Below are 27,728 nucleotides of genomic sequence, written 5' to 3' on the forward strand. Positions count from 1 at the left end.
CAAATGTTCCATAACAATGCAAGGTGGTGGGGAGATTTATGGGAGCCCTGAACGACGATATGCATGTTTGTTTTGTAAGTTCACAACTTTCATATACACTTACTGTTTATGTATGCTCATGTACGAGTGATATGCTTCAAAATAAAATTTTTTAATTAAAAAAAAAGAGTGTGGACCCTGGGACCGAGCTACCTGGGTTCAATTCCCAACTCTGCCACTTAGGAGCGGGGTGATCTGGGGCAAGTTACTTAACTCCTCTGTTTCCCAATATCCCCGCATGAAAAATGGGAATAATGATGGTATCAACTTCATGGGGTTTTTTTCCCCCTGAGATGGCTCCCTCATCTGTTTGTTCGCTGTTTTTGCTCATTGTCTGCTCGTTGTTTGTCTTCTTTAGGAGATACCAGAAACCGAACCCAGGACCTCCCATGTGGGAGGTGGGCACTCAGCTGCTTGAGCCACATCCACTTCCCTTTGTGGGTTTTTGTAACGGGGATTAAATGAGTTGATGTGTAGAAAGCCTTTAGACCAAGGATCAGCAAACTTTTTCTGTAAAGGTCCAGGTAATAAACACTTTCAGCTTCTCGGGCAGATCAATCTCTGTCGCAACCACTCAACGCTGCAGGTGTAGCACAAAAGCAGCCAGAGGCGATACATAAATACATAATTACATAAATCGACAGCGTGCCAATCAAACTTTATGTACAGAAAAAGGCAGCGGCTGTATTTGACTCTCCAGCTGGAGTCTGCGGAGTCCTGGTTTAAACAGTTGGCACACAATATAAGTGCTTGTTAAATAAATGGACTATCGTGCCTCTATTTAAAGAGAGAGAGAGAGAAAAGAATGAGGATGGACTCTATACACTAGTTTGGACAGATTCCCCAGATGGCTATTAAGTGAGAAAGATGGGGTAGTGTGTGTCAGCTTTTGTGTTAAGACAAGGTGGAGTAAAGAAGAGCCTGTACTCCCATTTGCTTACGTTTGCATAAAGAAATTCGGGAAAGAGATACAGTGAACTTTTTTTTTAAAGGTAGCAAGCTCTCTTTAGGGGAAGGTAGAAACTGGGAAGCTGAGGGACAGAACTAGGAGTTAAATTTTCCCCTGGGTGCCTCTTTTTATGTTTTAATAATTGAGTCACAATGGCCCTATTTTAAAGATTCTGCAGAGTTCTCTGACCCCCGGCCCGGTTTCCCACTTCAGCACTAGTGACATTTGAGGCAGGATAACTCTCGGTGGTGGGGACTGCCTGCGCTTTGTGGGGTGTTTAGCAGCGTCCCTGGCCTCTACCCCCTAGAGCCAGTAGCACTAGTCCCCCCACGACCCCTGCCCCTGCGTGACAACCCAAAGCGCCTCCAGATATTGCCAAGTATCCCTTGGCCTGAGAATCGCCCCCAGTTGAGATCTGTCACCCTAATACAAACTCCAACCTGCTGTGCTATGCCTCCCGACCTCCCGCCACCCACATCCTTCCTAAAAAGACATTTTATGAGGGTTTATCCGGGGCCAGACGCTCGTGCTCGGCTGTATTGAAATAACACAACATCACCAAGGAAGGTGATGTTTCATCCACGGCTCACGACAGGGAAACTGAGGCTCTGAGAGAAGCGGTGAAGCCAGGATTTGGACCCAGGATAGCTCATCCAAGCCACTGCCCTAGGACCACCCCCTTGCTCTAACTATCCCACCATTTCTCTTCCCTGCCTCTGCCTCCTCCTGCCGCAGGACCTTGGAACTTGAAGTCAGCTCCTGCCAGGGGCACGGTTTCCCCAGATGCCTGCTGACTTCCCCCAGGTGTCTGCTCAAATATAACCTTATTAACCAAGGCTTCCCTGACCCCCTATTCCAAAGTGCTCCACCCCCCCTCCACTTCCAGATTCCCCTTTCCTGCTTTGTTTTCTCCAGAGCATAAACTACCTCCTGACGTTTTACGCAGCTTATTGCTCACCGTCGAGCTCCCCCCTAGAACGCGGGTGCTCGATAGCAGGGGTGTAGGTGTGATTGGTGGCACGGCCCCAGCACCAAGAGCAGGGCCCGGCGGGTGTTGCATTTGAATGAATGAATGTATGTGGCAGGAATGAATGGCTCGGCTCCTCCCACTTGCAGGACAGGGTCTACTACGAAGACGAAGACGGAAAGAGAGGAACTGGAAGCGTGCTAATCCAGCCTCCGCATCTTTAAAACATCGACGCCTTGTGCCCCCTCTTCCTCTCTCGACCCCTCCACACCCAGTGGGCGGTTCTCGGTGCAGCTTAACTCTGTTGACTGTTGGGAGCACAGAAGCTCAGAGAAGTCATTCCTGTGGCCCCTCCCTGCTGCCTGATTTGACGACCTTTCAGCTTCCTTCACACATCCCCTCCGTGGGTAGAGCACAAGACTTGAGCTTCAAAGGGAGAGAAAATGAGAAAATGAGCAGGGGCAGGAAGGCTCAGCGCTCTCAGATGGGGAGGGGGGTATACATCAAGAAACTAGGCTAGGCTCAGGAAACCAGAACAGTGAGAAACCTCCTATGTGTACGTCAAAACCCAGCACAAATGTCCCCTCTTGCATAAAGCTTGACTCTCCCTGGGGAACCTACCCACACCCAGAGGTTCCTCCCTCTGCCCCAGTCCTACCAGAGAGGCCCTGTCTGCTGTCCCCACCCTGGGAGCTCCTCGACAGCCAGCACAGGAGATCAGAATATATCTCTGTAGTACAGCTCGAGATTTCCCTAGAGGTTAAGCCGGCAGCCCCTTGCTCTCCATCAGAGAACGGGCTTTAGGCAAGGCTCACACAGGGTGGAAGTTCAACCTTAAGTCTACCCACTCTCCCTTTAGCGGTTGCTATCGAAGCATCCCCGGGACCCTGATCTCGCTCCTCTTCCAGGCCCCGGCCTGGTCAGGGGCTGACAGATCCAACAGCTACTTCCTCATGTCCTGGGAGCCAGAAGTTCAAGCAAATGTGGGTAAATGTAGGACAGTGCTGTGGTCAGCAAGACCGGCCAGCGGGGCGGAGGAGGGGCGTCTCCGGGCTCCCACCTCCTTTCGGGAAGTGCTGCCCTGGTTGAGGAGGGGGTGGGTCCCTGGGTGAAGGGAACGGAAGACGGGCACCCACCCACCTTTCCCACGGAAGGCCCCGCCATCTGGGAAACCGCCCCCCCCCACCCCAGAGAACCCCGATTCCCTGAACTGCCACAGCCCTTTTCTCCAGCCACGCGTGGCCACTCCGGGCTTGGGTCAGAGAGGAGGGGATGGCCAGCCGGCCCCACTCCCCACCAATCTCGGCTCCGGGGATCGGGGCGGGGGACAAGGCCATCCCGGGGCAGGGCCATGTCCCCTCGCACCCCCAGGACGGGCTGAGCACCAGCAGCCCAGCTGGGTCCTCTGTCCAGCCCAGCAGCTCCCACCGCTTCCACCCTGAGCACCCAGGCAGCTTCTGGGGAACCGGAGAAGGTGCAACAGGGAGAGGATCCAGTCACATTTCCTCCCCCACCCCAACCACATTCAAATGGGGATTTGAATATATTTCCTGAGCCGGGGGCGGCCACAGTCAAATCCACCGGCCCTTGGACCCAGGGCCCCTGCAGAAAAAGAGCAGCTATTTCGAGACTCCAAAACCCCAAGGGCCCCGTCTCGGGGGCCCAGGATTACGCCCTGCCTCGGTGGCCCCTCTGGATTGACGGATGGAGGTAGGAACCCCGAGTCCAGGGGGGGCTGCGGCCCCCCACCTGCCCCCTGCTGCGCCGGGCCCCCGGCAGGAAGCCAAGGGGAAGGAAGATGTGAGGGGAAGGAAGGGGCCCTGAGCTGGGAGGAGGAGACACATGTGGGGGAAGAAGTCGGTGGAGGCCCTTCCCCCAAAGCCGGAATCCGGGGGGCCACGGGAGTCAAAGAACTTGGGCAACCTCGGGGCTCCCTCTGGAGGGCTCCAGGGGCCCTCAGGAGCCATGAGGGAACCCATCGGGGGCCCTGAACCCCACCAGAGTCAGCCCAAGGCTTGGGAGACTTAACCCCTTGCCTTGCCAGTTCTCAGCCTAGGTGTAACTCAGAGCCCGTCAGGGGCCTGGACTGAGCTGGCTCAGGGCCTGTTAACTTGGGGTGGGCCAGGGCCGAAGCTCCCAGTGTCACCTGCCCGCCCGCCCCCGTGCGTTAATCCAGATTTGGAAGCATCTCGCCCCCCCACACACACACACACACACCCCTCTTCTTTGTCCGCCCAGAGGCCAAGAGCAGGAACCCCTCAGGAGCCAGCTCAGGGTGTCCCTCCCAGCCTCCACCTCCAACCCTTCACGGCCCGGCCAGCAGCGGCCTCACCTGGGACATCTGGGGACGCAGGTTGACCTCGCGCAGGTTGATGGCGTGGGGCAGCAGGTTGTTGAGCAGCTGGCAGAGGAGGACCCCGTCCCGGAGGGCCTGGGCCAGCTCGCACACCTGAGCCCCATCCCAGGTCACCCGGTGGCTGGGGGGCAGCACCCGGCACTGGATCAGCCAGTGGGTGCACTGTCGCCACAGCTCCATGGCTGCCGCTCCTCGGGGGCCGTCGCTGCCTCGCGGGCTCTAGTCCTACCACTTCCTCTTCTCTGCCTGTAACTGTCACCCCAAGGAGGGGGTGGAGGAGGAGGAGCCGTAGGGGGCGGGGAGAGCACCTGCAGCCCTGCCCCTTGCACCCGGGATCCCTCCTCTCTCTCCCCATCCATTGGGTGCAGGGCCCGGGCACCAGCTGGGCCCGAGGAGGGCGGGGGTGGGGCCGATTAGAGGCCCGCTGGCCTCCTCCACATCCAGCGCACTGGCCAACTGAGCTGGGCCACCTCCAAAATAGACCCAGAATCTGCCCGCTTTTCCCGGCTGCCCCCCAACCCTGGTCAGGCCCCCAGCATCTCCAGCCTAGAAGGTTGGCAGTGGCCTCCACCCTGGTCACCCTCCCACCTCCCAGTCTGTCCTCTCCTCAGAAGCCAGAGGGAACCCACGAGTTCCTGAGCCAGGTCCCGTTCCTCTCTGTCCAGAGCCCTCCATGGCTCCCACTGCACTCAAGCCCTCCCCGGGGCCCGCCAAGCCCTGCACAGCCTGCCCCGTCCCCTCCCTGGCCTCCCCTCGTCCTCCTAACCCCCTCACTGCCAGCCACAAGAGCCTCCTCGCTGTTCCTCCAACAATACAGACATGGTCCTGCCTCAGGGCCTTTGCACAGGCTATTTCCTCCTCCTGGAGCCACTTCACTCCTTCATAACAGGCGTATAAAAAGCTAGCTCTTGGGAAGCGGACTTGGCCCAGTGGTTAGGGCGTTCATCTATCACATGGGAGGTCCACAGTTCAAACCCCGGGCCTCCTTGACCCGTGTGGAGCTGGCCCAGGCACAGTGCTGATGCGCGCAAGGAGTGCCCTGCCACGCAGGGGTGTCCCCCACGTAGGGGAGCCCCATGTGCAAGGAGTGTGCCCCATAAGGAGAGCCGCCTAGCGTGAAAGAAAGTTCAGCCTGCCCAGGAATGGTGCCGCACACACGGAGAGCTGACACAGCAAGATGACGCAACAAAAAGAAACACAGATTGCCGGGCCGCTGACAACAACAGAAGCAGACAAAGAAGAAGACGTAGCAAATAGACACAGAGAACAGACAACCAGGGTGAGGGGGGTGGGGGTGGGGGGAAGGGGAGAGAAATAAATAAATAAATCTTTAAATAAATTTTTTTAAAAAGCTAGCTCTTTCACGGGGTTTTGCTTAAGACCATGAGATCTTCCCAAATCTCCCCATTCAAACGGAAGCCCTTTTTCCCGCCCCATCACACCCCATCCCGCCTCCTCACCTTACGCCCAGATCGCCACCTGCCAAACCAGATATTAATATTTTGCTATATTTATTTCTTTATATTTGCTATATTTATTTCATTTCCCACACCAGAATGTCAGCTCCCCAGAAATTTTAGTCTCTTGGCATGTGTGAAATGAATGAATAAATGGTTGAAAATTCTTTTGGCTCTTTGACATTTATCCCAAACTCATCCATTTTCCGCCATTGCCGTGACCTGCCCACCATGCAAATCTAAGCCACCATTTCTCCTGATAAACTACAATGGAGTCATTTGTTCATTCATTTGTTTAACAAACCTTTACTGTCTTCGGAGCTCTTATCACCAGCTGAAACCATCTTCATGTAGCCTCCCTTCACCCCACCTCCACCCCAATAAACTGTAAGGAGTGTCCCACTCCCACTTGACCCCCCACCTCATTCCGCGCCCCACCCCCGCCTTCGATTTTTTAACTCTTGTTACCACTAGAGGGCGCTAGACTACTACATTGGGCATGCCCCTGCCATCTGACTGTACCAAAACTAGTTGGGTCGGGGATGTCAAGGAAAAGGGGGCTCCTCTGCCCCCTCTTGAGCCTGGAAACGCTTCCACATTGGCAGGAGAGGGGTGAGGGGGAGAGTGATGGTGGTGGTGGTGGTGGAGGGGGCCCCAGTCTGGAAATCCCCAGCTTTGCCAACCTACAGACACCACCACGTTTCATCCATGAGCATCCTTGGGTCTCTACTCCTCAGCGTCCTCTTCTGGAGAGTAGGTGAGAATAAACTTCACTGCATCGAACTATCCCGGGGAGATGGCGGGACTGGGGAGATGAAAATCAGGCACACGGGACAGCGATCTAGGACTCCGGGTTTGCATCCCACCTGGACCACTCACGAGCCGGGTGAGCCTGGGCAAATGGCTCAGCTGCTCCGTGCCTCGGTTTCGGCCTCTGGAAGGAGTGATCGAAATAGTACATTCCCCATAGGGTAGCTATGGAAATGAAATATAATACGATGGCGTAAGTCAAGCAAACGCCAGCCCTGGCATACAGCAAGCGCTCAATAAATGTTAGCTGAGGTCACAGCTTTCATGGCTGTTCTCCTTAGCTCTTATTAAACGTGGCCGGAGCGTCCTCTCTCCTGCCTCAGTTTCCCCCACCTTCCTCATGCCACCTCCAGGCATCTTGATGGGAGCCCATCTCCTCCCCCCCTGGGAAACCACCGAAATGCTTCTTCCCCGGGCGACCCCCGAAGTCCAGCCCAATTCCGTCTTGCTGCACAAAACCCCACACCCAACCGGGGCTCCCTTCCCGGAAACAGAGGGGCGCGGTTTTGGGGGCAGGGCACCCCCTGACGTCACAGCGCCCGCCGGCCCCCCGCGAAGCAGGAGAGCCCGTCCGGGCCGCTCCGGCTCCACCCGGAATCCCGGGGGTGGGGGAGAGGGACCCGCGCCCCCTAAACCAGGGCCAGGGGTGCTGGCTTGGGGTCAACCTGGGCGGGGACCAAGGGGAGGGAGCGCGCCCTAAGAGGCGGGGCGGTGGAGTGGAGGTTCGCGCCCCTTTGCAAAGCTGCTGCCGGCGGGGGTGGGGCTAAGGGAAGGGCGCCGTGTGGGCGGGACCCCTGGAAGGAGGAGCGGAGCGGAGTTCCCCAAAGGGGCAGGGTCTACGGGGGAGGGCGTGGGGCGGAGCCAGGCCCCAGGGGGAGGAGAGGCGGCGAGGGGCGGGGTGAGAGCCTGCGGTTTTCGGGTGGGGGGCGGGGCCTTCGGGGGCGGGGCCAGGTGTCTGGGCGCGGTTCCCACCAGGTGTGGCCGCTGGAGCCCGGGACTGGCCGGGGAGGGACGGTCCCGGAACCGCACGGCCTCAGGCTTGGGCCTCGCGGGAGCCCAGCAGGGTCCCGTCCAGGTGAGTGGGGGGGGTGGGGGGGCGGCCCTGGAGGATCCAGGACCAGAGGGTATGGGGCACGGCAGTCCTCTCCTGCCAAGGGAGGGTGGGAGTATCTGTCCACGCGCGACCGTCGAGAGCGCGAGTGGGTTTCCTGGGCGCCACGCGTGGGCGCGGCCCTCCAAGTGCAGCAGGATGAACCTCCTTTTTGCCACTCTGGTCAGAGCGATCTTCTTAAACCACAAATCAGAGGGTGTCTCTTTCTCACTCGAAACCTTTCCGCGGCTGCCAACCCATGAGGTTAAGAAAAGTCGGGGTCTCGCCCCCCGCCCGCCTCCCTGCCCTCCTCCATTCTGTTCCTTGCTCACTGGGCTCCTGGATGATTTAAAATACAAGAGTCAAGGTCGGTCTCAGCTCCCGGCCTTTGCCCTTGCTGGACCCCCACCGCCACACCCGGACTTTCCTTAGTTCGCGTTTTTGCATAACTGCCTCCTTCTTGCTGAAAACTGAGCCCCAATGTCACCTGCGGGCGAGTGCCTCCTGACTTCCGATTTAAAGTGGCCCGTCCGCTCCCTCTTTCTCTGTGGCATCCCCCGGTTTCATCCCTCTCCTAGATGACTCTTGGGAATTATCGTTTCCATTCATTGCCTGCATCGTTTGTTGTCTCACTCTGCCCAGGGGGTGGTGAGCTCAGGGAGGGCAGGACTTTTGTCTTCTCTGTGTGTCACTGCCTCTCCACGGTCTAGAACCGGGCCTAGCAGACAGAAACCACTCAACTAATCAGTGTTTGCTCACTGCTGAGTGGGATCCCAGAGGGGGTATCTTTCCACGTTGTCTGGGCAGGTAGCTACCTCCTGCGTCTATGCGCACAGGTGCATTATCTAACGAGGACGGTAACAAACCACCCCCTCCTTCCCCTACCCCAGCCCCTTTCCTGAGTCTGCCGCCTTCCTCTCTTCCCTGCCCAAAGATCCAGAAATGATCCCAAAGGACTCGGCGGCAGGGGGGAGTGACATCGTCGGCCTTTGGCTGACCTGTGCCCACCCCAAACTCCCCGAGCCTCCCAGAGCCTCCTTGGTGACCCACCTCTGCCCCCAACTGAGAGGCACCTGGGGCTCGGGGACTCAGCTGACAAACAGGAAGTGCACAGGCACCCGGGAGACACACCTGGCATTCAGGTATGCAGCAGCCTGGAGCCTTCCCAGGTCTCCACCCCTGAAGCCCGCTGAGCTCCGGGCTGGGAACTTCCTGCCCCTTCCAGGCCCTCAGCTGGGCTGACTCAGGGGGCAGGAATCCAGCAGACCCTGCCAGACTGAGAAGACCCTTGGGGCAAGGGGGTGGTGGGAAGCAGACCCCTTCTTCTTGCCCTTTCAGTTTTCTCCACCAGATACTTTTTTCTTAAATATATTTTTTTAACGATACTTAGATTACATAAAATGTTGCATAAAAAATATAAGGGATTTCCATATGCCCCACACCCCATACCCCCCACATTAACAACTTCTTTCGTTAGTGTGGCACAGTCATTCCAATTGATGAACACATTTTGGAGCATTGCCACTAAGCATGAATTATAGTTAACATTGTTGTTTACACTCCCTCCCACACCATTCTGTAGGTTATGGCAGGAGATATAATGGCCTGTCTCTGTCATTGCAATGTCACTCAGAACAATTCCAAGTCCCGAAAATGCCCCCGTGTTACACCTCTTTGTCCCTCTCCCTGACTTCAGCACCTCCAGTGGCCACTGTCTCTACATCAATGATATAATTTCTTCCATTGCTAGAATCACAATAAGTCTATAGTACAATACCAGTAAGTCCACTCTAGCCCATACTTTGTTCCCCATTTCTGAGGATTCTGGGATGGTGATGCCCACTCCACCTCTAATGAAGAGGAGACTCCAGTCCCATATGTCTGATGGATGGGACTCTCTTGCTTGCAGTTGTCGACTCTCTCGGTTCCTTCTGTGGTGGTTGTCCATCCTCACTTCCTTGTTAGCTGTCTTGGGGAGTTCAGTGAACTAGAGAGTAGGTATTGCAGCTCTGCTGAGGCCCAGGGCCTAGCTGGCACGTGGGCAGCCCAGAGAGTCAAGCCTCTTGGACATACACCTACCAACTCCAGCACTAACTATAGGTTCAATTAAAAGGGACAAGAGGCATGTGTAGAGAAGTCTGCCAGATACTTTAGATACACAAGGCCCAAGGGAGATCATCAGGGCACTACCGAAATGCTCGAGACCTAAATTTGATCCTAATAATAATGCAACGTGTGGCTTCCAAAATATAAGAAGAACCTGCAGGTGCAAAAGTGCATTCTGCTGACATGTTAGTTCTAAAAAGTGCCCTTAAAAATGGTGTCACATTCGAAAGCAATGTATGGGTTAGATTGTCTCACACCCTAAGAACCCGCTGAGCGTGCACATGGATTGCTGAGAAACCATGCATATTTGTAAATTAAATTCTCACTGCCTGGAATGTGCTGTCACCTAGAGAGCCACTCCCTCCAGCTCTTTTTGGCCTTTTGTCCACGAGACTCTCTCTGGCTACCCCACCACCTGACCTTCCTCTCCCTATCCCTGCTTTAATTTTTCCATTTAGAATTTAACCCTCTTTGATCTTCTCTACCATTTTTTCTTTATTATTTTCCCTCTCTTTTTTTAAAGGAGTTTTATTGAGATATGTATTCATACACCATACAGTCCATCCAAAATGCACAATCACTGGCTCTCAGGATAATCACAGCATTGTGCATTCATCACCACAATCAATTTTAGAACATTTTCATTACTCCGAAATGAAAAACCGCATACCCCTTTCGCATCCCCTCTCCCTCCCTCTGTCCTTCCCCAGCCCTACATAACCACTCCTCTAATTCTATCTCTGTAGATTTATTTATATTTACATTTTATACAAATGGAATCATACTATACGTAGCACTTTTTGCCTGGTTTCCTTCACTTAGCATACGGTTGTTTAAAATTATTGTAATTATATATTTTTAATTAGAGAAGTTGTATGTTACATAAAAGGTATGTAAAAATTGCAGTGTTCCCTCAGACCCCCCTACTTTATTAAGTTTCCTCATTGTGGCCTCCCCCACTAGAAAGTCAGGTCCATAAGGACTCAGCTTCCTTCATTTTTTGTTTGTTGTTGCATCTCTAGTGACTGATTCAGCACCTGGCACATGGTGGTTGCCCCACAAATATTGGTGGAGGGAATGGGTTAGTTAAATCTCTACCAAAGATGATGTATGTCATCCTCATTCATTTTTTTCTGCTGCATAAAAATTGCACCTCATTTGAGAGCAGTACTTAGATTACACCTTCTGACTTCCCAAGAATCCCGGTGCTTGCACGAACGATGGCCAAAAAAGTGCAGCCATTTCTAAATGACACATCAGTCATACTCAGGCATAGAGGATTCCATTTTATTTTTATTTTTTAGGAGATACCGGGGAATAAACCCAGGACCTCCTACATGGGAAGCAGGTGCTCAACCACTGAGCTACATCCACTCCCCAACGAGAGTTGGCTTTTTCATTTCTTTGTTTTTAGGAGGTACCAGGGATTGATCCCAGGACCTGGTACATGGGAAGCAGGCGTTCAACCACTTGAGCTACATCAGCTCCCCCTGCAGTTGCATTTTAAGGTTTAATAGGAGGTGGGCCCCCAAACTAAGGAACATGGAAGGTCCAACCCAGGCACTCAGGAAAAAGGAATCATTATTCCCATGTTACAGATGTGGAAGACTGAGGCCTGTTGAAAACAGAGCTTGGCCCTGGCCCAGTCTGCACTCAGGAGCTCCATGCAGGTGCCACAGGATGGAGAGGACCTTGCCAGCCAACCCTGGTACCACGGCCCCCTGTCCCGCCAGGTACCACCTCCTGCTGGGCCTCAGCGCCACCAGACTCTCCCACCCTTGGCCTGGTGGGGGCTTCTGGGTCCTGAAGGAGGGGCTGAGGGCCAAAGTCTTTTGGAAGGGGTGGCTAGGGGACTGGGGACTGTCTTGAAGCTGGTTTGGCTTGGCACTGTCACTCCTTATATATATATTTTGTTTCTCTCCCCTTCCCCCCTGTTGTCTGCTCTCTGTGTCCATTCTCTGTGTGTTCTTCTGCGTCCTCTTGTACCCTCGGCGGTACCAGGAAGCTGCATCTCTTTTTTGTTGCATCATGTTGCTGCATCAGCTCTCCATGTGTGCAGCACCACTCCTGGGCGGGCGGGGACGCCCCTGCGTGGCACGGCACTCCTTGCGTGCAGCAGCTCTGCGCATGGTCCCCACAGCAGCTCCCCACACGGGTCAGGGGGCTCTGGGGGTCAAACCCTGGACCTCCCATGTGGTAGGCGGACGCTCTATCAGTTGAGCCACGTCCGCTTCCCACTCCTTATATTTAAAGTCTCACTTTCTTTGGGATAGTGCTGAGGATGGTGGTGAGAGAGAAAAGGGCTCCCATCCGCCCCCCCAAACCACCCCTCGGCCTTGCCCATTCCCTTCTCTGGGTCCCATCTCCCTCCTGACATCGCTGTCAATCGGAGGACTCCCAGCCCCGTCTCCAATTCAGATATCACCCTTGGGGAAGTGTTGGGGTCCTGGGCATTCAATCAAACCACAAGAGGCAGTGGTTAAAAATCCCAGACCTTGGAGCCAGGCTTCAGAGTTCAAATTTCTGCCCTAGAACTTACCTTCTCTGTGACCTACTCCCTGGGCCTCAGTTTCTCCATCTGTAAAATGGGGATAATAGTGCGTACCGCCTGACCTTGTTACAAGGGTTGCATGAGTTAATGCCTTTTACACTTCAGGCCATGCCTGGCACATTGTGAGTTACAGACATGTCCGCTACATTCATTATTCAGTCCCCAGTCCCCATCCCTCTCTCTCCCAGGCGTCCTGACCCACAGCTGGCATAAGAGTGCCCCCAAATGTTTATTAAGGAAGGGTTTAGGGGCCACTCTCTGATTGGAATGATCTAGCTAACAGCTTTTTTTTAAGGTTTATTTTATGTATTTCTCTCCCCTTCTCCCCTCCCCCGCCCCCTGTTGTCTGCTCTCTGTGTCCATTTGCTGTGTGTTCTTCTGTGTCCGCTTGTATTCTTGTCAGCGGCACGGGAATCTGTGTCTCTTTTTGTTACGTCATCTTGTTGTGTCAGCTCTCAGTGTGTGTGGCAAAACTCCTGGACAAGCTACACTTCTTTCATGCAAGGCGGCTTTCTTTACGGGTGTACTCCTTGTGGGGGGGGCTCCCCTACGTGGGGGACACCCCTGCGTGGCACGGCACTCCTTGCACGCATCAGCACTGCATGTGGGCCAGCTGACCACACGGGTCAGGAGGCTCTGGGTTTGAACCCTGGACCTCCCATGTGGTAGGCGGACGCTCTGTCAGTTGAGCCAAATCCACTTCCCCCATGATGACTCTTAACCGCAAAGAGAGGCAGAGAAATAAAATCTGTCTCTGTGCCCCTGAGAAAAAAGGACATGGGTTGGTGAAAAAAATCAACCCAGTCTCTGCCACAGATTAAGGGAGATGGTGTTTCTTGGGTGGTGGGTCCCCCTTAACTGCCAGTCATTCCTAAACGCCCTGGCCCCTGGCCCCCCACCTCAGAAGGCCGAGGCTCTTCTTCGGGAAGACGGCGACTTCTTGGTTCGTGCCTCCGGGTCCCGTGGGGGCCACCCCGTGCTCTCCTGCCGCTGGAGGGGCTCCGCCCTGCACTTCGAGGTGCTCCGCGTGGCCCTGCGCCCCCGGCCAGGCCGGCCCGCAGCTCTCTTTCAGCTGGAGGATGAGCGCTTTCCCAGCCTGCCCGCCCTAGTTCACAGCTACGTGGCCGGCCGTCGCCCACTGTCCCAGGCCACGGGAGCCGTGGCCTCCAGGCCCGTGTCCCGCCAGGGGGCTCTGCGGCGCAGTTTCAGCGAAGACACCCTCCTAGACAGCCCAGCACGGGTGGAGCCGCTCAGGTACCCACGGGCCTCCTATCTCCTCGACAGCACCCAGCCGTCCCCACGGGTTTTCAACTGGCATGCTTTGTGGCAGGGGGCTGCCCAGTTTTGCCGGGCCCGCAGTTCTCCCCCATCTCTGCCTCCCCAGGGTTAGGAAGTGGAGTGACAGCCAGCCTGCAGGACTGGAGCATTTGGGGCAGTCAAAAGAGGATGACTCTGGACCAGGTGACTAGTCCTGGCGATTCTGGCCCCTCTAACAACAACACATCCCCTCCTTGCTCTATTCGCACAGCCTTCCTTTCTGGAACCTTCCAACCCTGTTCCTGCCTCAGGGCCTTTGCACCTGCCTATCCCTCTATGGGAAATCCTGTCCCCCTAGTCTTTTTCTAAATGGTTCCTTCTTACCCAACATGAGTTCCTCACGTCCCCTCATGTCCATCTGCCCTCCAAAATGAGCCCTCAGGCACTGTACTAAGGGCTGGGAAACATCGATGAAAGGCACAGATCCCTGCCCAAGTGGAGCCAACATTCTGGTAGAGGAAAATAGACCATAAACTGCAAAAATAAGCAAATTACGTACTCAATGGGGTAAAAATTTAAAATCGAGTAAGGGAAATTTGGAATACAGGGGTGGGGGCAGGTATGGCAATTTTAAATAGAATGATCAGGAAGGTGCTAAGGGAGTAAGCAATGTGGGTAACTGGGAGAGAGAGCATTCTATGCAGCAGGGACAGCCAGTGCAAAGGCCCTGAGGCCAGAGCGAGAGATTGAGCTCTGCACTCAACCAACAGGAGGCAAGTGTAGCCGAAGCAGTGGGAGTGAGGGTTAAGTCAGAGGGCTGTCCTGGGACCCAGATTGCCAGGCCTTGAACCAGGCAGCTGGGAATGGGGGGAAGGTTTTGAACCCCTAGAAGACGGTCTGCCAAGGAACAGATGCTCGTTAAATAAAAAGGATCTCAAAAGGACTGGTTAAGCTTTAAGCTCTAACTTGGGAAGTAAATAGGCCAGAAACTTACAAAAGGCATCCACCAAAAGTTTAATAAGTTAAAGTTCTTTGGCATGTATGTAATTGTGTGAATTTTGAATAAGGCATTTTATGTATTATTTTTAGGAGAGAAGTTGTCAGTTTACAGGAAAATCATGCAGAAAAGACAGAGTGCCCATGAGCCCCTCCTCATTATTAACCCCAGTGCATTAGCATGGTACCTTTATTACAATTGATGAAAGAATATTATTATAATTGTACTATTAAGTATAGCCCATCATTTACATTAAGATTCACAGTTTGTGTTGTACAGTCCTGTGGGTTTTTTTTTAATTCTAGTAACATATATACAACCTAAAATGTCCCCTTTCAGCCACATTCAAATATATACTTAGGTGCTTTTAATTACATTCATAGTATTGTCCTCCCATCACTGCCCTCCATTACCAAAACTCTCCCATCAGCCCAAACAGGAAGTCGGTATAATTTAGGTAGTAACTCCCCATTCCCTACCCCCACCCCAGCCCCTGGTAACCTATATTCTAGTTTTTGACTCTGAATTTTCTTAGAATAATTTTTTTTAATTTTAATTGTTCTGTCACCGCTTGCCATTTTCAATCAATGGGTAAAAAATGAAGAATTCAAATTTATTATTCAGGATCACGCCACAACCTAAATTAAAGAAAGTTAAATCATTTGCAAACTCTCTGTAAGCATGTCGCATTTATACCAGGGAAGCTGTTTAAGTTCAAAGCTACTCCAAGACAGTTGGGAGACCAAAAATAAACGATATTAGTTTCCTAGGGCTGGCTGCAACAAAGTGCCACAAACTGGGGGAGGGGGAGGAGGGGCATCAAGCACCAGAAATTGTCTTGCAGTTCCAGAGGCTAGAAATCCAAAATTCAAGGTCTGAAACATGTAGGGAGAACGCCTCTTGCCTCTTCGAGCTTCTGGGGATGGCTGGCACCTCCGTGGCTGCGTCACCCCACTCTTTCCCTCTGTCTGAATGAATGATGCTGGAGGAGGGTGGAAACCGTGAATCCACCCACCCACCCTGCTATCTTCTCTGGGTATCCCCCTCGCTCCCACTCGTAGGGCCCTCAGAAGCAACGCCGGCGTCCGCCCTGCTCCGGGTTGGCAGTGACCCCACGTTGCTGAAGGCAGGGGCTTCTCTGCGGGCCACTGCTAACAGCCTCGGGGCCTCGGACGGCCAGCTCCATGCCAAGGCGCCAAACAAGCCTCCCCGGACACCCTCGTTGGCGCTGCCTGATGCCCCCGGACGACCCCCAACTTACTGTGAGCTGGTGCCCCGCATGCCCAAAGCCCAGAGAAGGCCCCCTGGCCCAGGCTGCTGCGAGCCCGAGACCCCCTGGTGGGAATTCCTTGAGGAGGAGGAGGAGGAGGAGGAAGACAGCAGCTTTTCCAGACCACAGGCCGAGGTCTCTTTTTGCCCCCCTTCCAACCCCTCCCGCCTGCTGGGGCCACAGAACAGGCCCCTAGAACCCGGGGTCTTGGGTATTCTCCGGGGCCTGTTCCTGGAGCACCATCCTGGGAGCACGGCTCTCCACCTGCTGCTGCTGGACTGTCAGGTGAGTCACCTGCTGGGCCTCTCCTCCCCAGGGCGAGACCCCATGTCACCTCCCACCCATATGCTCATCTGCTCACCTGACCCTCCCACCCAGGCCGCAGGTGTCCTGGGAGTGACCAGGACTCAGCGCAGAGCCATGGGGGTGGCCTCTGGCCTGGAGCTGCTCACACTTGCCCACGGCCACCGCTTGAGGTTGGAACTCCTGGAGAGGTGAGCCAGCGGCCTGGAGCCTTGGGGGTGGGGGCGCCGGGTCCCCCCACTCCCTAGCAAATCGCTTTCACCTGCAACCCAGGGAGGCAGGAGAACGGTAAGGTCCCCTTCTAACCTCCCCCCCCCCCCCCCCCCCACGTTACAAGCCGCCCCACACCCCCCAGACCCTTGCTCTCCGCCTCCGCAGGCACGAGGCGCTGGCGCTGGCAGGGGCCCTGGCTGTGCTGGGCTGCGCCGGGCCGCTGGAGGAGCGAGCGGCGGCGCTGAGGGGCCTGGTGGAGCTGGCGCTGGCGCTGGGGCCAGAAGGGGCGGGGGACCTGCCCGGGCTGGCCGCGGTCATGGGCGCCCTGCTCTCGCCCCAGGTGCGTGGGAAGCAGGGATGGAGAGGGGGGCCGGGGTGCAGGGGATGCTGGCGTGGGGAGAGGAGCCAAGCCCGGGTCTCCTCCCGCGTCGCCAGGTGTCCCGGTTGGAGCGCACGTGGCGCCAGTTCCGACGGAGCCACACGGAGGCAGCGCTGGCCTTCGAGCAGGAGCTGAAGCCGCTGATGCGGGCGCTGGACGAGGGCGCCAGTGAGTGAGGGTGGGGGGCGGGCTATCGCCTGGAGCCCCGCACCAACTCCAGTCGGGGGTCGGGATCTCCCACTCCTTCCGGCCCCAGGCCCCACCCTTGACCGGCGTCTGGCTGAGTACTAGGCCCCGCCCCCGCGCCCCCGCAGGACCCTGCGCCCCCGGCGAGGTGGCCCTGCCGCACGTGGCGCCCGCCGTGCGCCTGCTGGAGGGCGAGGACTCGCCGGGACCGCTGGACGAGAGCTGCGAGCGGCTGCTGCGCATCCTGCAAGGGGCGCGGCAGATGGCCCGGGACGCGGCCAAATTCCGCAAGGTGGCGGCCCGGCGCCTGAGGGGTGAGTGTCCCCCGTGCGTGGCCGCCGACTTCTGCTGGAACACCCCGCGTGCTCTCACCGAATGCCCCCACCCCAACCTGGCCAGGGGACAGCACCTCCCAGAGGCTCCCCCAAAACCGGGCCGGCCCCGCCCTCCTCACCCCCTCCCGGGAGAACTCTCCCGTCCTTTCCAGTCTTGACAGATACCAGGGCCCTCCATCCCCAAAAGAGCGGCCCCGCTCCCCCAAGGCTACATAATCTTACCCCCCCCCCCCCCATCGCGGACAGCCCGACCCCCTCCCCCCGCTGAGAACTCCTGGGTCCCTCCAAAGTGACTCAGTCCCTCACCCTGGTAGGAGACCAGGGCCCTCAACGCGCTCACAGCCACACCTCGCTTCCATGTTGGGGCAACCCCAGGCAGCAGAGGCAACTTGGCCATTCCCCTCCCTCCAGAGCCTGGCCCAACCTCCCCCAGCCGGACCCAGGAGTGGCCCGGCATCGCGCAGGGCCAGTTGGGGCCCCAAGTCCCGCCCCCAGGGCGGCCCCACCCCCAGGCACGGCCCCAAGGTGGGGCCCCCAGCCCCTCGCACCTGGAAAGGCCCGCCCCCCTGCACCCTGGCCGAGCCGGTCTCCATCGAGCCACCCCCACTCCTGCGGACACCCAGGAGCCCCTCTTCTCAGGAGCCCCGCCCAGCCGCCCCTCGTGGCTGGGGCAGGGTGCTTTGTGGGTCAAAGTCCCCAGGGGACCGGCAGGCGCGGAAGGGGCGAGGCGGCCGCCCGGGCCCCGTCCCCAACCCGCCCGGCCTCCTCCTAGGATTCCGACCGCACCCGGCGCTGCAGGAGGCGCTGAGCACCTGCTTCGTGCGGAGGCTGCTCTGGGGGAGCAGGGGCGCGGGGGCTCCGCGGGCCGAGCGGCTTGAGAAGTTCCGGTGCATCCTCAGCGCCCTGTCCCAGCGCCTGGAGCCAGAAGGCTGAAAGCACAACCCCTTTCTTCATACGTGGGACACCCGGGCTTCCAGGACGACCCCCAGCAGAGACGGAGGAAGTGGTTCCAGGCACCTCACACAGCCACACGACCTCTGCCTCCAAATGGGGGTCCCGTATTGTGTCCCTTAAAAATGTATGGGGATCCTGGGGGGTGGGGGTTATGTAGCCTCCTCTCCCATAGTAGAAGACTCAGGTACCTGGGGGCTCTAGTTACCCACCCCCCCACACACACACCTAAGAAAGCCTAGATGATGAACATGTGGCTTTTATGTGTAAGACGACTTGCAGATCTGGCATCAAAAGTCAGAATTCAGGCGGCGGACTTGGCCCAGTTGTTAGGGCGTCCGTCTACCACATGGGAGGTCCGCGGCGATTCAAACCCCGGGGCCTCCTTGACCCATGTGGAGCTGGCCCATGCGCAGTGCTGATGCGTGCGCAAGGAGTGCCTTGCCACCAAGGGGTGTCCCCCGCGTAGGGGAGCCCCACGTGCAAGGAATGCGCCACGTAAGGAGAGCCGCCCAGCGCGAAAGAAAGTGCAGCCTGCCCAGGAATGGTGCTGCACACACGGAGAGCTGACACGGCAAGATGACCCAACCAAAAGAAACACAGATTCCGGTGTCGCTGACAACAACAGAAGCGGACAAAGAAGACGCAGCAAATAGACACAGAGAACAGACATCCGGGGTGGGGGGGAGAGAGAAATAAATATTAAATAAATCTTAAAAAAAAAAGTCAGAATTCAGTATTATCCCATCCCTTGAGAGCTGTGTGATTTCCGGGACAGTGGTTGCCCTCTCTGTGCCTGCCTTCAACCCAAAAGTTCTAATCCTCAAAACAACCCCCAGGGGTAGTGAGGCACTTTGTAGGGATTAAAGCTTAATGTTTAAATGAGATCGTGAGAATGGAGAGTGCCACGCACACAGTAGGTACACAGTAGGTATTCAGTAAGCGCTATCTGTTCCGGCTTGTCATGGACAAGCCCCCGCTGACCTCAGGTCAACTCCCAGGAAGTTACCCAAGGACCCAGATCCGCCCCAAAGCGCCTCCGCTTCCTCGTTCCCTGTGGCTTAGAATTACGGAGCGTGGCCACTGGGGGACTCTAGTTCCAGGGTCTACATCCCATAATAAGGCACAGACTCCAAGGACTTTATATAATTTTCTTTTATATATATATATATATATATATATAAAACAAAATGGCCCAGGGCCGTTCTGGAAGCAGGAAGAAAAGATCTGAAACACGAGTATGTACATCAGTGTTGGAAGGCACAGCGGGCCATTTGGGGTGAGGGGTGGGGGGGGCAGCAGGTTACACAGGTCTCAGCCAAAGCCACGGGGGGCAGAAATAAAGTGCATAAGTCCTGGGGCCCCCCGTGGCCCAGAAGCAGCCGCCGGCAGCCTCCCCCTCCCCTTTCCTGCCTCTGCCAGGGTTCAGTTGAGGGTGACACGGAGATAGGACGTAGGGACGTAGCCTTCGCCTCCCTGTTTCCGCCTGACCCGGGTCCAGCCGTCGCCCTTGTCCTCCTCCATGAGGCTGAGGTTCTCGCCCTCGGCCATGGAGATGGTGCCCTCGCTGCACCCTGCCGTGGGGGTTAGGGGCGGGCTCAGGGCTGCTTGTGGTGGATTCCCAGCCAAAGACACTTCCCACGCAACTTGCACGCCGCACCTCCGCCCCCCTCCCCACCCCAACCGTTCTCACCTTCAAAGTGATAGATGGCCACACAGTGTCCTATGGGAGAGGTGGGCTCCTCCTCAAAATCCTCGTCGAACTCGGTGTAGATGGGGGCGTCGTGACCCTCTTCCGAGGGAGGCTCTTCCGAGCTGGTTGGGAAGCATGAGAGGCAGGTAAGCAGAGGCCTCCTGGGGCCCTGGGGACCCGTCCCCCCCCCCCCACTGGCCTCCCCGGTCACCTCTCTTTATTGTCCTGTGAGCCGTTGTTGTTGCTGCCGCTGTCCGGTGGTGGGGCGCTGGCTGGGGGGTCTGGGGGCCGGGTGTGCCGGCCCAAGCTGTCCCCCCGCCCCCGGTTGCTCAATACGCGGCTCTCGGCTTCGGCCAGCCAAGCCTGGGTGGAGGGGACGGAGCACACGGTCAGTTCCACGGGAGGGCTCTGGGGTCAGCCCACTGGGGGCTCGGAGGTTTCCTGAGGTCATTCATGTACACCCAAGGCCGTGATGGGAAACAGCTGGAGCCCCAACACCCTCCTGTCGTCGCCCCCCCCCCCACGCCCGCCTGTGACTCAGCCAAGGCCACCGCCCCTCCCCTGGGGCCCCCCACCGGGCCTCCCCTTACCTCATACTTCTGCACGTCCGATTTCAGCCGTTCAATGTTGTTCAGGGTTTCTGTGATCTGGGGCTCCAAGCTGGCGGGGTCCCCCATCTGGGGTGTCTTCTCATACACGTCCTTCATTTTCTTGAGGGCTTCCCTAAGGGCGACCACAAGAAAGAGCTGTCCCACGTGACTTAATGAGGCCAGAGCAATGGGCCCCACTTCGTCCCAGCAAGCTGCAAGCTAGTAGAGCGGTCAAGAGCCCAGATAAAAGTGCAACAGCTTGACGGCGCTGGGTTCCAGTTCCAGCTTGAGCTTTCTGAGCCGTGTGAGCTTGGCTTAAGTTAGTGAACCCCTACCCCTGCCTAATTCTGCTTCTCCAGGAAAATGGGAAACAGACACACGCGCACACAACTCCTTGCGTTCAAATCACACAAGCACAGGCCTTTGGAATACAGCAGACCTGATGGCTCAACTTCCTTCTAGTTCTAATGCCTGATTCTTGTTACAGATGGGGAAACTGAGGCACAGAGGCGCAGGGAGCTGCCCGAGACCACCGGGACAGAGCTGTGGTTAACCCTTACAACAAAACTACCTCGGGAACTTTACAAGTTCGAAATGGAACTTTACGCCAGTGAAAACTGTTGTCTGAGAGGTTATACGCAAACGGCAAAATATAACTTGGCTGCCTGTTGGCAAGTGGCAAGCTTCATTCCTATTATGTAACGGGACTGGGAAGAGGATCTTGCTTGGAAAGAATGAGGGAGAAAAGTTTTTGTTTTTTTTTTCAATCTGGTAGGGTTTTTTTGTTGTTACTATTTTAAGTGCTTTGTTTCAATAAACATATGCTTTTCCCCCTTTCTTTTAGCAAATAATGTGGTGAATCAGACATACACTTTTTGATACGGAACCATTTTTCGCATTACTGGGGTGACACCTGATTGATCATGGTACATTATTTTTCTTAAAACACCATTGGACTTGCTTGGCTACGATTTTGCACCTAAGATCATCAGTAAAATACAATGAGCCCGTAATTTTATTCTCTTGGTTAACTGATTTTGGAGTCCTCCATGAGCTGGGCAGCGTTCCCTCTTCGTTTGCTGGAAAACAGAATGTCCCAAATGGGAATTAACCGTTTCTTCCAAGTGCGGCAGGAATCACCCGTGAAACTCTCGCGGACTGGGGTCTGCTGGGGAGATCTCTGGGTGCCATGTAAATCTAACTGACTTACTATTCTATTTGTTCCTTGCCTGTCTCCCCCACTTTACCTCTGATCAACCTCCTTCTGTAGTTCCCGATTTCGTTCCTCCAGCTGCTGCTGAAGCCGCTTCCTCTGCTGCTCTGGGGGCAAGTGGCTGAAATCCTCGGTCACCACTGTCTGCAAGGAGGAAGCCAGCCTGAGCTTGGGAGCCTGGGGTCCACGCTTCCAGGCTGTGCGTACTCCTAAGACAGGTTTAGTCCACCTTCCTCCCCACTCCAGGAGGGCAAGGCCATGCACAGAGCAAAGCAGGGCCGGCTCGGAGTCGGGGGGCCTAGCTGGCAGCAGGAAGCGAGCCCGGGCTCCCCACAAGGGCTCACTTACCCCACGGCTGCCTCGAAGGCTGCGGAAGGACGCTAGCCGCGGTTTGACCGACTTACTGATCTCGCTCAGTATGGCCAAGGGGTCGAGGCCAGGGCGAGGGGACGGGGGTCCATTAGGCAAGGCCGAGGGCAGGGGGCCCCCCAGCGGGGAGAGGGATAGGGGGCGTGGCTACCGGCGGGGGCCAGGGAGGGGTCGGGGCATGGGGAGAGGTGGGAGGAGGTAGAGAACGTGGACGGGTGGATGGACACGCGAGAAAAGGGAGAGAAAAAAAATGGAGAAAGGAGAAAACGAAAAAACAGTAAGAAAACGACAACTCGAGGTGCACAATCGCACGCAGAGAATGCATGCAAGAAAAACACACACACAAGAAAAAAAAAATCTAGGAGGGGGTAGGGGAGGGCATTTTGACTGTGAGCCTGACGGAATCACCCACATCCCTTGAGTTCTCAGTCCAGAAACTAGAAGCGGGGATCTGCCAGGCAAGGAGGCTTTCTGGACTCCCAGTCTAGAAAGCGGAAGGAGATGACATGCAGGGAGTGGGGTCTCGCACAGGGAGGCGACCACGGAGGCCAAAGGGCAAGCCGAAGAGGGGTCAAAGGCAGTAAATGTGAGAGGTTACAGCTGGGGAGTCAAAGGTTTCAGCTAGGGGGTCAGCTGAGGAGGGGTATCAAAGCGTTAAGTCGAAAAGGATCAGAAGTTTAAACCCAGGTCCAAATTAAAAACTGAGGCTAGAGGGGCTTTGCTACAGAGTTGGCTCTGACATTGACAGCCAAGAAAAAGGGGCCTGGGATGGAGAGAGATTCAGCATAGACGGGGTTCCCAGAACCTTGTCTCTCACCCCCCAGCCCAGTCCCCAATTCCACAAGCAGGTCTTCTCCCAACATCCCGGGAAGCAGCAGTGACACCCCAGCCTCCCCACCCCATCCTAGCCCCCTCAGCCTCAGGGGACTCCCCAGCCAATCCGCCCGCCTGCCTTTCCTCCAGCCCGGGCCGGCAGCCAAGAGGAAAATTCCTGCCCGGGACTCAGGGTTCCAGTGGCTGAGGCTGACTCAGTAGGGGCCCCCACTGTCCCCGCTCACACACACCACCCCCCACCCAAGGGCCCCCGGCCCCCACCTTGTTCTTCTTGCCGAAGGGCCAGCGCTTGGCACGGCCGCTGCGCCCCTGGCCGCGGAGCTCAGGCCGGCCATCCGAGGGCGTGCCCAGGCTGCTGTCGGATGGCACGCGGTTCATGGGCTGGCTGAAGTCCTCAAATTCCACGTCGCCCGGGCGGGCGAAACCAGACTTGTGCAGCTCGATGAGGACCTGTGAGTCCTGAGGGGGCGGGGAGGGCAGCGTGGGGAGCAGTCAGGGGCGAGACTGGGCGCCCGGTCTTTAGGGGTGCCCACCCGCGCCCCTCCGCCCGTGGGCCGGGACCAGGCACACACGTTCTTGGCATCCACTGCTTCCGCCGCCACCTTCATGCCTTCCAAGCACTTGGCAATGATGGGTACCACCTGCAGCTCGGTTTCCGAGAGGAGCCCGTACCCGGCCCCCAGGTGGGTCGCCCGGCGTTCGTCCATGTCCTGCAGCTTCTGCCAGGCGGGGTGGAAGTGGCGAAAAGAAAGCTCAGGTTTGCAGGGTGTGCAAACCTGATGGGCAGCCACGGTGGACCTAGCCCCAAGCCCAGTCTCTAGGTGGGAAGGCAGAGGGGGCCACGAGACATTCCAGTCCAGTGCGGTCCAGGGAGAGATGCAGGGCCGGCAGAATCAGGGGGTCAGGAAAGGCTTTTTAAAGGAGGGGGAAATGGGATCTGGGACTTTGAAAAAGACATCGACCTAGAACAGTCAGTCCTGGGACTAGGATTGGGAGTACGAGGCTACTGAAACAGAGGAGGGAAACTTCGAGACTTTTCAGAGGCGAGGTTGTTGAAGCTGGGGCTTGGGAGAATGTGTAAGAGTTTCAAAAGGAAAGACAGGCCATCCCTGGCAGACAGAACAGTTTGAGCAAAGGCAGGCCTCACTGTGTCTATATGTTTCTCATTCCCTTGCAATCTAGGGATCAGGTCATGGCAGCTGGGGTTTTAATGAGTGTGTAGGAGTTGGTTGCATTTGGCTTTTTTTTGGAGGTAAAGGTGGGGCTGGGGACTTTGAGCACTCACATCAAGTATCTGGGGCATCTGGGAAAAATAGAAATGTGCCTGGTCCCGATTGAAGCGCTGTAGTTGGGCTGCATACTCATTTTTGCTTTCCTCTGCCATGTGGCTCCGAAGGTGGGCTTGCTGCTTGGCCTGAGGCGCGTCGATGGGGACAGGGGTGGCTGTCAGGCTCTAGTCCCGCCCCATCCTCACTCCCAGCTCTGTCCCAGACCCCCACACACACCTTCTCCACGTCAGCCTTGGTGGCGTTGATATCCTGGTCTAGCCTTTCAGCTGTCTGGGCCGCCTTCTCGGCCTCCCGACAGTCCCGTTCAAACTTCCGCTTGCTCTGCGTGGGGGACAGAGCCAGAGTAAAAGGGACCCCTCCGCCAGGCAGGGGACCTGGGAAGCCAAGGTTTCAGGAGCCTCCTGGGGAGTGAGAAGGCCCCAGGCAGACACAGGGGGCAGCTCTGTGGATCAACTGCTCCCTCGGTCTGCAGCCACCCTCCACTCCCGCCAACTCACATTCTCCAGCTGTTTGAAGCCATTTTCCAGCTGCTGCTGGGCCCGGCGTCCTTCTTGGAAGTGCTGGGGAGAGAGGGGTGAAAAGGCTCATGCTGGTTCCAGCAGGGGCCCACGGGAAGACCGGGCAGGGGCTCACTCACCGTCTTCCTCTCCTGCTTCATCTCCTGGGAGTACTTGGCCAGCTCAAGGCACACACGGACACCGAGGTTCTCGGCCACCAGCTCCCGCTGCCCTGCAAAGTCGTTCACCTCCTGGAGAATCTGTACGAAGGACCGCTGCTGGCTGAACCTGGGGTGGGGTGGGGGCAGGGAGTTGGGAGTCAGGCCTCCCTGGAGCCACCTCCAGGGGGGAAAGGCATTGGTCCCCAAGGAAATGATAACTCTGGCCCATAATCCCTCACCGATCAGCCACGTTTTGAAACTCCGTACTTTTTTTTTCTTGGATTTTAGAAAGGGGACACCATGCTTATGCCATCTTTTATGGGATAAATGTGGGTCGTATCCTCTAAGTGAGTGCCCTATGTGCATTTGCAGTAGAGGTACTAATAGGCACACAAGTGGGATCAAATCAAGATTATCGTGAGTACCGAGTTAATTGACATCAGACGGGGTTCTAACACGAGTTACCAAAAACGTTCAAGATCGTTTTTTGGACTCTGGAAACAGGGACTTGTAATAGTCAGATGCTTGCAGGACACACATTAAGGGCCAGGTAGCATTTAAACACATTAACTCATTTAATTTCCACGCCAGCCCTAGAAGGTGGAGAGCATCATACTCAACCCCATTTCATGGATGAGAAAGACCGAGGCATGAAACTCAAGCCACTTGCCCAAAGTGCCTCATTTACTAATTGCCTCTACCTTTAAAAAGTGAGCAAAATGGAAACAGAGCATGAATCATTTGCTGAAAGCCCCTCAAATGTTAAGCAGTGGACCTAGGAGTCCAAACCCAGGCCCTTGCCTCTAAGTGGGAATTACTGAAGTGAGAAGTGGAAGGATCCGCTGCGAGAAGGGAAGCGGACCCCATCCCCCCAAATCTAGCTTCACATCCCCTCCGTCGTCCTTACTTGGATTCAGGGTCATCCTTGGCCGGTCTCTTGGGCAGGTATTTTTTCACCAGGTTCCTAGAGCGAGAGAGGCGGGAAGGCTGAGCTTTCAGCTCGCTGCCCCCGGCCCCAGGGCTGATGGACCCCACAACTCACCGGAGCTGCTTCGCGTAAGCCTGTTCCACCTCGGTCCGCTCTTTCACGAACTTCACGTATCTGTCCAACAGGTCCAAGCCCCACTGCGTGTGCCGCTCCAGCACCTCAAACTGATCCTGGGGGTCGTGGGGGGGGGGGGGGATCACGATCTGGGGACCCGCGCGGCCGGCCGGCCGGCGCCCGGGGAGCCCGACAGCTCCGAGCTCGAGGAGGCGCGGCTTCCGGGCCCCGCCCCGGCCCCGCGCGGGGGAAGGCAGGAAACCGGCGGGAACCCCCTCCTTTTCCCGGGAAGGGCCGGGGAACAGGGGCGGGGCCCCAGCCGGACGACAGGGTCCCCGACTCCGGACTGCCAAGAGGGGCGTGGAAAGGGGCAGGCCCGCAACCCCTGCCCCGGCTCCCCTAATCCCCCCAGATTCCGGAAAATCCGGCCGGCCGGGCGTGAGTCAAGGCCAGCGGGGCAGGGCTCCCCGCAACTCGGGGGGCCCCGGAATAGCCAGGGGGCGGGCACCAGGTCCCATGGGTCGCCATGTTTCTGGAGTTCCCCCCCCTCCCCCCGTATTGGGTGACTCAGTTTCCCCCACGAACGCCACTTCTCCAAAAAAAAAAAAAAATCCTAGACTTGGGGGAAGTAGGGGTGGGCGAGCTGGCTACTCCGGTGCACCCAGGAACCCAGGAATGCCGCCGCCCCCAGAAAGGGGAGGGGTCAGAGGTCGGGGCCAGGATCGAGGGAAATTTCCGGGGCTTCCAGGGCCCGAGATTGGAGGCGGCCAGGGGGCGGCCCCGCCCAGTGCCTAAGGCGAGCTGGGGGAGGGGGCAGGGGCCAAGCCTCGCAGACCCCCTCCCCCCAAGCGCGTCCCAAAGCCCCTAGAGTGAATAAAGAGGAGGGAAAGGGCGGTTCGGATTTCTGGGTCCCACGTGGGGAAGAGGGCGGCCCGAGGGTCCCCTCCCCCGCCCCCAGCCAGACAGGCGGGCGACGGGCAAGGACCCAGGGCCCGTAAGATAAGCCGCCGGCAGGGCCAGGGTGCTCAAAATAGGTGACCTCGCCCGGCCGCCCCGGCCTTGTCCCAGGACTTCTAACCGCCTCGCTCTGAGTCCCAGTGCCTCAGTTTCCCCACGCGGCGGCTACAGGGTCTCCCGTGGCCCCCCAGACCCACCACCCCCCGCGACCTCCTGCAGCTAAACCCCGAGAGGGGGTGGAAGGCGGGGTCCCAGGGGGTCGGTGGAAGGGGACAGCGCGGGGGCAGAAGGTGGACCCTAGGAAGAGGGAACTTGGGGCCGGCCCGATCGGACTCACCCACAGCTCGGTGCCCCAATCCATGCTGCTCCCGCCTCTGCCCCAGCCGCCGCCACGCCCGGTCCCGGTCGCCCGCCGCCCGCCGCCTGGACGTCCACTCAGCCCAGGGCCGCTCGCCCGGCCCCTCCCCGCTCGGGCCCCGCCCACTCCCGGTCTGGCCCCGCCCCGCCCGTCTCGACCACGCCCCCGCCCGCGCGGAGTCGGCACAGACGCCCTAGGGGAGGGGCCTCGAGGAGGCGTGGTCCGGCTGACGCTCCGCCCCTTCTTCGGGCACGCTGCCGCCCGAAGCTGCTGGAGCGACCCCTTAAAGGACCCCTGTCCATTTTCCAAATCCCCGGGACCTCTCTCCTCCTTTCAGGTGCCCCCCGCCCCGAACTGTTCTTTTCCCCTCCTCCCTCAACCATTCCTTAAAGGGCGAGGAAACTAAAACTCCAACACCAAACCACCCCCCCAACACATACCCCTGTGCGGGGAGAACCTGAGATCACCCCACTCTTGCGGCCCGGCTCCAGGCGTCTACGCTCATCCCA

General features: G+C 57.1%; 3 protein-coding genes across 9 annotated transcripts in view; 1 reads left to right on the forward strand and 2 right to left on the reverse strand.

Annotated features, from left to right (window-relative positions):
* Nucleotides 1–4,561, reverse strand: part of VAV1 (vav guanine nucleotide exchange factor 1) — a 91,532-nt gene extending 86,971 nt beyond the window's left edge. Inside the window, exon 1 of one of the 2 annotated variants that reach the window (XM_004447623.5) lies at nt 4,288–4,561. In XM_004447623.5, the coding sequence (XP_004447680.1) occupies nt 4,288–4,491 (204 nt within the window). In that variant the 5' untranslated portion in view covers nt 4,492–4,561. The remainder of the gene's footprint in view (nt 1–4,287) is intronic. The other variant, XM_004447622.4, reaches the window with a different exon arrangement.
* Nucleotides 4,562–7,534: 2,973 nt separating this feature from the next.
* SH2D3A (SH2 domain containing 3A) lies at nt 7,535–18,353 on the forward strand. Of its 5 annotated transcripts, XM_012525545.3 has the most exons (10): nt 7,535–7,653; nt 11,373–11,507; nt 13,230–13,579; nt 13,710–13,786; nt 15,641–16,134; nt 16,228–16,343; nt 16,531–16,705; nt 16,801–16,912; nt 17,059–17,244; nt 18,038–18,353. In XM_012525545.3, the coding sequence occupies exons 2-10, from the start codon at nt 11,439–11,441 to the stop codon at nt 18,196–18,198; spliced, it is 1,740 nt and encodes a 579-aa protein (XP_012380999.2). In that variant the 5' UTR covers nt 7,535–7,653; nt 11,373–11,438; the 3' UTR covers nt 18,199–18,353. The 5 variants fall into 5 exon arrangements, with proteins under 5 accessions (XP_012380999.2, XP_058137961.1, XP_058137962.1 ...); XM_058281978.2 differs by having other exon boundaries at nt 15,641–16,343; XM_058281979.2 differs by having other exon boundaries at nt 13,233–13,579; nt 15,641–16,343.
* Nucleotides 18,354–18,457: 104 nt separating this feature from the next.
* TRIP10 (thyroid hormone receptor interactor 10) lies at nt 18,458–27,310 on the reverse strand. Of its 2 annotated transcripts, XM_004447617.5 has the most exons (15): nt 27,199–27,310; nt 25,905–26,020; nt 25,770–25,826; nt 24,842–24,989; nt 24,702–24,764; nt 24,421–24,525; nt 24,201–24,329; nt 23,488–23,634; nt 23,177–23,374; nt 22,061–22,228; nt 21,747–21,856; nt 20,500–20,632; nt 20,121–20,272; nt 19,910–20,031; nt 18,458–19,790 (listed from the first exon to the last, which is right to left on the reverse strand). In XM_004447617.5, the coding sequence occupies exons 1-15, from the start codon at nt 27,220–27,222 to the stop codon at nt 19,642–19,644; spliced, it is 1,821 nt and encodes a 606-aa protein (XP_004447674.1). In that variant the 5' UTR covers nt 27,223–27,310; the 3' UTR covers nt 18,458–19,641. The 2 variants fall into 2 exon arrangements, with proteins under 2 accessions (XP_004447674.1, XP_004447675.1); XM_004447618.5 differs by lacking the exon at nt 22,061–22,228.
* Nucleotides 27,311–27,728: the final 418 nt, after the last annotated feature.

This window comes from Dasypus novemcinctus, chromosome 19 (genome assembly GCF_030445035.2).
Source record: "Dasypus novemcinctus isolate mDasNov1 chromosome 19, mDasNov1.1.hap2, whole genome shotgun sequence".
In the NCBI taxonomy this organism is placed as follows: Eukaryota; Metazoa; Chordata; class Mammalia; order Cingulata; family Dasypodidae; genus Dasypus; species Dasypus novemcinctus.